The sequence below is a fragment of the Fonticula alba genome, assembly GCF_000388065.1.
Source record: "Fonticula alba strain ATCC 38817 unplaced genomic scaffold supercont2.3, whole genome shotgun sequence".
In the NCBI taxonomy this organism is placed as follows: Eukaryota; order Rotosphaerida; family Fonticulaceae; genus Fonticula; species Fonticula alba.
The window spans coordinates 2,321,681-2,331,509 of NW_009242973.1; the positions used below are offsets into that span (position 1 = coordinate 2,321,681).

The 9,829-nt window shown below is 68.4% G+C and overlaps 1 protein-coding gene across 1 annotated transcript; it reads right to left on the minus strand.

Annotated features, from left to right (window-relative positions):
* Positions 1 to 1,906: 1,906 nt before the first annotated feature.
* Positions 1,907 to 6,422, minus strand: H696_02276 (hypothetical protein). Its single transcript, XM_009496179.1, has 8 exons — positions 6,323 to 6,422; positions 5,971 to 6,183; positions 5,708 to 5,872; positions 5,472 to 5,624; positions 4,959 to 5,324; positions 4,408 to 4,779; positions 2,915 to 4,041; positions 1,907 to 2,660 (listed from the first exon to the last, which is right to left on the minus strand). Exons 1-8 carry the CDS (start codon positions 6,365 to 6,367, stop codon positions 2,276 to 2,278), a joined length of 2,826 nt encoding a protein of 941 aa, XP_009494454.1. The 5' UTR covers positions 6,368 to 6,422; the 3' UTR covers positions 1,907 to 2,275.
* Positions 6,423 to 9,829: the final 3,407 nt, after the last annotated feature.

Genomic DNA, 9,829 nt, shown 5'->3' on the forward strand with positions numbered 1-9,829 from the left:
AGGTGAGTGGTGAAGCTACCCGGAAGACCGTGGGAGGCGGCACGGCGGACCCATGTGAAGCTAGGCCACGGGTGAGCAGTCCCCCCCCCCCGGCATCCTTCTTCTGGGGAGAGGAACCAGCGCGATCTGCGGCGCCTGGAGCGAGCTGAGATCGCGCGGGCCAGCCGCGCGAGCGATCTACCCTTCTCGCTCGGCATCACTCTGGCGTGAGTCAATGCCCGCACCATCCCCCCTCAAGGAGTGAGAAAAGAGAGAGGCCCGGGGGCCGATTGGTCACCGTCGTGCTTCATGGAAGGGTGCTTCCCAGATCAGTCGTGGTGGGCATCACATCACTGTCGCGCTCGATGGCCCTTCCGGGGGGGGGGGGGGGGACTGGCGGCCTGGTCGGTGCTGGGGTGTGGGTGTGATTGTGGCGGAATAACCGCGCGAGCAGCTGCCGACCGGGAGAGGGGGGGGGGGACACGGGCGGGTTGTTTTCGCTCCCACCCAAGTCACCCCCCGAACCCCCGCGGTGGGGGTGGGCGCGTGTGCGCGGGGCCCGGGCGGACGGGCCACCCCCCCCTGGCCCCTCTTTTTTTTGGGGCCGCCCGGTGAAACACCCCCCGGTGTCGGCGTGGGGGGGGAAAGGGGGGGGGCGCGGGGAGCCGCGGGGGGCCGCCCCCCCCCCCCCCCCCCCCCCCGGCCGGCAGGCGTGTGGTGTGTCGGTGTCCCCCCTCCCGACCCCCCCCCGCCGCGCAGCGGGGCGGGGGCAGGCCCCATGCAATGGAGCGCGCCTGACGTGACTCAGGGCAGAATACGGCGTGATCTCGCATGCGACAAACATCATTCGGAACGCCGTTTTGACGACGGATGCCACCCTGCCAACGCTTGCGTCCTTCCCCCGCACCTCCAGAGGAGGACATTCTCCCGCCCCACCGGGGGCGGGGGAGGGGCGGCAGCCGGCTGTTGTGCTGCTGTGTGTTGTGTTGCTGTGTGCTGTGCGCGCGCGGCTGGCTCCCCCCGTCCGCCGGAGTTTGCGTCGCTCGGCACACCTGCTCCCGGTCCCCTCCCCGCCCCTATAAAAGGGCTGGTCGTGTTGGCGCCCCAGGTCTGTTGGGATTCGGTATGATCCCACTCCTGGCCGGTTGGCGGAGGGTGGGTTTCTCTCCCCCCCCCCTCGCTCGCTTGCTTGCCGAACTTGTTTGCCTTTTCTCCCCTCTGCCCCTCTGTCCCCCTGCCGTGCGTTCCCCCGTCTCTCTCTCTCTCTCTCCCCCCCTCTCCCCGCCCTCCTCCTCCCTGTGTCAGTCATGATATTAAACCAGACGGGCGGACAGATTATGCATGAATATGACGTACATGCAGTTATGAAGATTGTCTTTCCCACGAATATGAACGCACACACACACACACCGCACCTCCTCCTCCCCCCCATCCGCGCACCCCCTCCTCCTCGCTCTCTGCTGACTCCTCTTCTCTTCATTCTCCTCATGTAGATGCGCGCCGGACCAGGCGAAGCCTCTCTCTGGCTTTCCATGCTCCTCAGCGCTGGCCGTGACGCTCGGTCTCTCCCGCCCGCGCCTGTCCCGACCTCGGGCGAGCGGGGGCGATATAGTCGAGCGGGCCCTCCCTTTTCCCATTAGTAACATTGAATGCTTGGTCACTTTCGGTCTTGGTCAGGGGGAGAGAGGGGAGGGGAGAGGGAGAGGGCTCAGAGTGTATCCCCCACCCACATCGCAGGCATATCCCCAACAGGAGGGGGGGGCGGGACGGGAGGAGTGCGTGTGGGGTATTCTACGGCGCGTGCCGCTGACCCCCCGTCTGCACCCATCCCGTGGTCGTCGCGCCCTGTTCTGCCGCCGCTGCTGAAAGGGAAGACCCACGTCCTGTGGCCGGGAGGGGGGGACACGGGTGCACGCAATCTCAAGGGGGCATTGTGTATCGTGTGTATTCTCTTCCTTTCCCTCTCCTCCTTCTCCAGACAGGGGAGACAGCATTTCGCCATGAGTGCCCAGCCACGGGCATAAGGTGCGAGGTGCAGGCACCCGGCGAGCAGGGGGGGAGTTGGAAGGCAAAGTGCGCTCGCAGGGTGGCATGCACAAAAGGAGGGGGGTAATACCACAGGAAAGGGGCGATACAGGCCGCCGGAGGGAAAAGAAGAGCAAGGCAGGGGGGGGGGGGGGCATATGCGCCAGAGAGAGGGATGGTCCGGAGAAAAGAGAGAAAGAAGGGGGGGGGGACATGCGACTAGATCACTTCCTCCCTCCCCCCTTTCCCCACCGCCGGCATGCTCGTTCTCTTACAGAGAGCGCACGCGCTCGCGCATGGAGATGCCCTCCTTGGCGAGCTCCTCCAGGATGGGGTTGTACACCTCGCGGGCAATCGGGATGGCGACACCCGGGGCACCGGCGTAGGTGCCGGTGGCCATCTGCCGAGCGGCAATGGCCACTGGCAGGCCAACGGTGGTGGCCATGGCGGTCGGGCCGTTGGGCTGGCCATAAGCCACCATGGTGGCGGTGGCCTTCATGGGCTGGTTGTCACGATCGTTGTACAGCAGATCGTGGTGCATGACAACCAGGTCGCGCTCGCCCGGCGCGTAGGCCAGGGACTTCTCGAACGCGGCGCAGGTGGCATCAAGGACGGTGCCGCGCTGGGCAACGGTGCCAGGGCCGGAAATACCAAGCCTAGTACACATGGGGGAGCGAGCGGGGGGGTGATTAGGGAAGGAGCGGAGCAAGAAGGGGGCAGCACACGGTCAGCACAGGCATGGTGGGAGGCGCGTCGAGACGGGGAGGGAGACAGAGGCGGAGAGAGGGGGCGCGGGCAGCAGGACCGAGGGGAGCAAAGAAATGGGCCCCGAGTGGGGATATAATAGGCCGAGCAGGCACGGGCGAAAAAAAGAAGGGAAGGGAGGAGGGGGGAAAGGAAAGGCACGCACTCCTTCATGGCCTCCAGCACGCGACGAGTCAGCTCGCCAGCCTCGGCACCGGCGGCCAGGCGGTTGATCTCAGCCTCGCCACCCAGGCGGGCCACGAGGTCGTCCCAGGAGATGGGCGAGGCGCCGGGGGCCAGGAAGTCGGCCTCGGCCGGGTTGAAGAGACCCAGGTCATTGAGAACGCGCATGACAGCCGAGAACCCGGTGAAGCGCAGGGTTCCACGGAAGACAGTCTCCACCTCCGGGCCGTTGAGGCCGTACACGTCGCGGTAGGCCAGCGAGTCGCGGTTGGGCAGGCACTCCAGGGCAAAGCCCGGCAGGATGTGCGAGCAAGACCGGACATTGGCGAACAGCTGACCCGAGGGGATCTCGCGGATGGCGCCGTTCTCCAGCCAGCGGGCCGGGTTAAGACCGGCGGTCAGGAAGCCGCGCGGGCTCCAGGAAAGCTTGTAGCCCAGGGCATTGCCACTGTCCTCCGGGGCCGGGAGACCCCCGCAGAGGGAGCTGAAGCCACGCACAACGCCGCCAGCATCGCGGACATTGTCGATCATCTGCATGGCGGTCATGTGGTCGATGCCCGGGTCGAGGCCAAGCTCATTGAGGAAGACCAGCCCGCGGGACTCGGCCGCCGAGTGGAGCTCCCGCATGGCCGGGGACACGTAGGACGCGGTGACCAGGTGGCGGTTGGTGTCGAGGCAGGCCCCGGCCACGGTCGGGTGCTGGGTAGCCGGCAGCAGAGACACCACGATGTCGCTGTCGGCCACGGCACGGCGCAGGGCATCGGGGTTGGTGGCGTTCAGCTCCACCGGCCGGACCCCGGGGAAGGGGGCCGCAGCGCGGGAGGCCTCGGCCCCATCGACACCGGCCACCGTGATGGCGATCGACTTGTCGCGAGACAGGTACTCGATGGCCGGGCCGGAGACCATGCCGGACCCGAGGATGAGCACGCGCTTGGGCTGGGAGGTGGCGCCGGAGGTGGCGGTCCCAGAGCCGACGGCCGCGCCGCCGCCGTACTTCTCGATGATCGGCATCAGGTGCTTGTGCGGGCCGACCAGGTCGCCGGACTCGGCGATGATGGCCTTGCGGAGGGGGTCCGACAGGGAGGCAGAGTCGGAGAGGTCCTTGGTGCCCTGTTTTTTTTTGTTCGGATGTACACGAGAGATGTGGGCAAGGAGAGGGGGGAGGGACGATCGTGTAGAGAGGGAGGGTCAGTATGCGCGGTGTTTTTTTTTTTTCCCCTCCCTCTGAGCCCTCTGTGCTGCCCTGGCTTTTTCTTTTACGCGAGAGCACGGCGGCATGACATGACTGGGGGCCATCGCCGCCCGCTCCCCCCTCCTTGCTGCCGGTTCGCTGGGAGGGGGAAAAAAAGAAGCGAAGCCACTGTCGTCCAGCACGGAATTCGTTGGCAGCTGCCATGTCGGGGTGGTGGCTTACACACACACACACACACACACACACACAGCCACCGGCGGCGAAGGGAGACCCCAGAGACGCACCAGCTCGCGGACGAAGTCATAGAGGGCCTCGCTGAAGTGGTCCGAGGCCTCGGTCGGCAGCTCGGTCGGCAGGTTGTCGATGGACTGGATGAGGACGCGGTTGCGCGGGCCGTCCAGGGAGAACTCGATGTTGCCGGTGGCCGGATCCACCAGGTAGAAGGGGTCATCGATGGTGGAGACGTGGTTCATGAACTCCAGGGAGCCGGCCACATCGCAGCTGATGTCCGACACACCGAGCAGGCGGGTGCCAGTCGGCTCGCCCTTCTCGTCGACCTGGGCATACAGGGCGTTGGTCTGCTCGTTGGTCAGCAGCCGGGGGAACTTGTCATCCCAGTAGATGCAGTTGATGATGGCCGTGGCATGGGGGGCGAACTGGTCGGTGTATGGAGGGGGGCGCGAAGGGTTAGGAGATGCCGGACGTCGAGGCACAGCCGGCATGGAGATGGGCGGGTATGCAGGGCGGAGAGAGGGCGAAGGGAGGGGGGGGGGGGTCGGGGATCGGGGGCGGGGGCCGAGTGACGCTCCGCCCCCGCCTGAGGACATGGGCGCACCTTCGTGTGGAAGTGGCTGACATAGTTGTGGGGGTTGGTCTTGTAGTCGACCGGATCGAAGAAGCCCGGGCGGTCCTTGTGCTCGGCATAGTCCTTGGCCTTGATCTTGACACCGTACAGGACGTTGGGGTCGAAGTCCGGGGCATTCTGGAAGGTGGCCACCTCATCGGGGGCGATCCACTTGTGGGGGAGCTTCTCGAAGACATCGATGGCGCCCTGGGCCACGTAGCCGTCACCGGTGAAGACAAAGAGGAAGGGCGAGAAGTGACGGGGAAGGCCGCCACGGGTGATCTGGGGCCCGACGACGTTGGTGAGCTGGTCACAGGCGGTCCGGTAGTCCGGGTAGCCATAGGTCATGCTGACGTTCTGTGTGTGTGTGTGGGTGTGGATGCAGGGGGGATTCGGTGAGCATGAGGGCGGCAGGCGGCATTCGACGATGCACATGTGTGCGTGCGCGCGCGCGCGCGCGAGAGAGAGGGAGAGGAGAGAGTGCAGCGGGGAAGAGGCTCGCACCAGGAAGGGCGAGCCATAGCCGAGAGCCAGCAGGCGCTTGCCGAAGCCATGCAGGAAATCAATCATGCCACCGTAGCCGGCGAAGGTGCCGAAGCGGACGAGACGCTTGTTGTTCTCGTCGGTGAGGAGCTCATAGTCCATGAGGCGGATTTTCTGCACACGAATGGGGGTCAGCAAGCAGGCGCGCGTGCGTATGCGCGCATGCACCGGGTGGGGATGGGCGGCATGAGGCGAACCTTGTCCAGGACGGCCTTCAGGCTGGGCATGTTGTGGCGCTGGCCCTTGTGGGTGTGGGAGAAGAACATGTAGCTCTTGTTGGGCAGGAGCTTCTCGACCGGGATCTCCTTGACGGCCAGGATGACGTCGGCATTGTTCATGTCATTGACGATGGTGGCGCCGGCCTGCATCGTTTCCACGGTCGAAGGGGTGTGTGAGTATACGGGGAAAGGGAGGGCCAGCACCCGGGGCAAAGCAGATGGCCAGGGCGGTGTTCACGTACGGCGGCATACTCGTGGTCGTGGTAGACACGGTTGGTGGAGGACTCGACCTGGATCTCGAGACCATGGTCCTTGACCAGGGTCTTGACATCGCGCGGGGTCAGCGGCACACGGCGCTCCCACTTGTTCTTGTCCTCACGGCGCAGGCCGATGATGTTGCGGGCGGCGGCGGCCGACGAGAGGACCGAGGTGGTGGTGAAGTGGCGCAGGCCAACCTATCGGCACACACGGGGGGGAGGTCGGTGTGTGTGTGTGTGTGTATGTGCGCGCGCGCACGTGTGGGGGGTCGGTTGGTCAGACGGGGCGCAGGCGGGAGGAGTCTCCCTGTCACCGAGCGAGGAGGACGCCACGCACCGACTGGCCGAAGAGGGAGCGGCTGAGGCGAGCGGCAGCAAACATGGTAGTCAAGGGGTGTCGACGGGGAGCCGAGAGCGGCGGCGGCGGCGGCGGCGGCGGTGGTCGAGGGCGGCTGTCTGCCTGACAAGAAAGGAGGATACCCAGCAAAAGCAGGGATTTGGAGGGGGGGGAGGGTAGATCAAGGCGGGGAGGGTGCCTGTCTGGTGCTTTACGGCTGCCCGAGGGGTGATTTTCGGCAGGATGGCCAGCCAAAAAGGCTGGACTCTGGCTGGGCGGGCCCGAGGAGAGGGAGACCTGCGGGCCGGGCCGCTCTCTCGCGTGCGAGCAGGCATGAGAGCAGGCACGTGCACGGGCGGGAGGGGAGGGGTGCGGGAGAAAGGCGCGTCCATGTCCTCGAGGACGCACTCGGGCCAAAGACGCTCCCCTGCATGGGGGTGGGGGGCGGGGGGGGGGGGCCGCGCGCCTCGATTGTGCCTGCCCATGCTCGGTTCTTGCCGCTTGCCTGGTGTGCGGGTCGCCGCCCTGAGGCGGGGTGCCCCCGGGCGCGCGAGGGCCCCCTCGCCGGTCCCCGGTTGATGTCAGATGCGCAGCACGAGAGGAGCACGGTCCGGGGGGTGCGGAGGGGGAGGGGGCTGGGGCCACACACACACACACGCACACGCACACGCACGCACACCGTGGCCCAGGCGAGGATGGCCCGGGGAGGGGTACACCGGCCCAAGTGATCCGCCCGCCCGCTCGCCCCCCAAATGACTGGGGGCCGTTCCGCGTGCCACCAGCGGGAGGGGGGAGGGGATGTGAGACCCCAACGGCTCGGTCTCGTTGGTGTGTGCGCGTGTGTGCGCGTGTGTGCGTGTGCGTGTGAATGTGTGGGGCCGGCGGGGCGGAGACCCTGGAGTGGATGACGACAAGGGCATGCGCGCGCGCCCAAGAAAGGGCCCATGCCGGCGGGGCGCAAACACGTCCAAAGGGTGGTCACCTGCGGGAGATATGGGGCGGCGGAGATGGGCTCCCGACGCTTGGGGCCGTCGGTGCATACCCTTGCTAGAAGGCTCCTGCCTGGGTCTCTCCTTCTGGCGCGAGGGGGCGGCCGGCGGCCGGTGTGCCATGGCTGGCGGAGGCCCGGGGAGGCGCCCCCTGCTCTCGGGAGCTTCGCCGTCTGTCTATCTGCCTCTCTCTCGCCTCCCCCCGGCTGGCGGGGGCCGGGGATTTGGATGCCCAGCCTGCCGGCCGCACCTCCCCACGTGTAGGCCGGTGGCAAGTGCCCCGGACCGAGCATTGGGATCTTATCGGGGCCCTCGCGCCCGCCGCCCTATCCACCGTTGACTGCGCGCACCTGCCTCGGTCGGCATTTCGCCGGCCTCCTTATATTTCCCTGCCCGCAGATGGGGGCGGAGGCGCGATGACCACAACCGCACGCGGACTGTTGCGGACGTCCTCCCGCCCCCCCCCCCCTGTTCGGTGTTCCCACCTCGGTGGGGCTGGCCGGGGGGAGGCGGCCGACGAGGGTGTCTCTGACCCTGGCCCCGGCCGCGGAGGGAGTGGGGAGCCCGCAGCCCCAAAATGGGGGCCCGGCCTGCACTTGACTCAGGCCCTACGCACGCATGTCCTGCACCCCCCCCCCCCCCCCCCCCCCCCCCGCCCCCCCCCCCCCCCCCCCCCCCCCCCGTCGGCGACGACACGCCCCTATTTGGGCTGCCCGCTGGCAATACCCGGACGCACTTGCGAAGTGGCTCCCCGGAGGGAGGGGGTGGGGGCGGGGGGCAAAAGACAAAGACCGACGGTCGGGAGCCACCCAACCCCGTCTAGTCATTGCCGGGGGGTTTCTCGACTTTGGTGTCACGCCCGCGGTTCTTCTGCCTGACTTGTGGAAGATCACGCGGGACATAAACCTTAACCGGATGTTCGTGCGCGCGCGCGTGTGTGGCTGGTTTTCCATCTCGCCGCCGGTGGCCGGTTGCTGGCGAGCTAGTTTGGGCAAATGATGTGGGGTCGTGCCTCGCGGTGGCTGATGAGCACCAATGTGCGGCGGACCATGCCCCCCCTGGGAGGGCTCATTCGAGCAGCCTCCGAGCGAGGGGAGGCCCGGCAGGGGGAGGGGCGGGGGACGGTGTGCGTCGCGGCCCGCCGAAATAATGAGCCCCTGGGAAGAGGCATTTTCCCCCAGCTGGGGGGGCGGGCGAGGGTTGGGCCGAATCACCGGACTGGCCTGGGAGGGGAACATCGGCCGGGCCTGGCGCTTCTTGGCCCCTTTTCCCCGGCGGTGGCCTCCTTGTGTTCCGGCGTTACGCCGGCGCGAGAGGGAGGGGCCCCTTGGCCTGCCTCGTCCTCCGCCCCCCGGGTCCTGGAGCCGGGCCTGGGCGGAGGTTAACACACCTGCGCTGTGGGGGGCGGTGCCCTTGGCGGAGGGGCCGGCTTCCTGCCCGGCGTGCTGGGTCTCGCCCTGCCTCTGCCTGTCCTCGGTGCGGGCGAGCCCCTCTGCGCAGCCGGGAGAGAGCGGCGCGCATGTGGCCTGCGAGAGAGAGACGCGCCCGGCGTCCGCGCGGTGGGCGCGCCGGCCCGGGTGTTGGCTCCCGGAGGAACCGGGATTCCGGCTGGCTGGCCGGCCGGCCGGCCGGCCGGGACGCTGTGTGGTGCCGGCGGTTCCGACGGCACGTCCGGCTCGGCATCGGGGCAGTTTGGTGTTTTGTTTGTTTGCCGCCCAAGCCAGCAGCTTTCCCATGCATGCTGAGCAGCATGGCCCATGTCTTGGCGGAACGCTGACGCCCTTGTCGTTTTTTATCCCCCCCCCCCCCCCCCCCAGGCCCCGGGGGCGAAGGGGAGGGGGAGGCGAGGGAATGTGAAGGCGCGAGGTGGGGTCGGCGGGATGCACGCGGACGGGCGGGCGCTCTCCTTCTCCCTCTGCCTCTCTCTCCCTCGGGGGGGCGGGAGGGGGGGGGGGGGCCGGGCTCCGGTCGCTTCACATGCGCGTGCCTGCCACGCACGGTGTGTGTTAAGACCGGCGGGGCCAGTGGGCCGGCGGGGGAGAAGGGCGGAAGTATGGATCCTCCAAAAGCCCCTCGGAGCACATCCCCGTTCCCCCTTGGCGTGGTTGGGCCTGGTGCGCCTGGTGCGCCGGGGGGGGGGGGCGGGGCGGGGCGGAGGTTGTAGGACGCCTCCCGGCGACCGGGTGGAATGCATCCGGCCCGGGAGCCCTCGCCCCCTCGGCTCCCCTCCCCCGGCCAGTGCTGTGACATCTGGCCCAGCCCAGCCTCGCCTTGGCCGGCCCCCCCCCCCCCCGCCCCCCTGCGGAGGGGGGTTGGGGCCGCGCGGGGCTCCGAGGGGCCCGTGGCCAAATTCCGGCCGCCCCGGCGGCAGCTGCCGACAGCGTACGCGCGCGCGCCCCCCCCCGGCCGGCGGCCGAACGCACCGACATACCCGCGCGCCTGGGGGCCTGCCGCTCGCGCGGGGACCCCTGCGCGCGCTTGCATCCTCGAGGCGCATGGGGGGGGGGAGTTGCCGTGC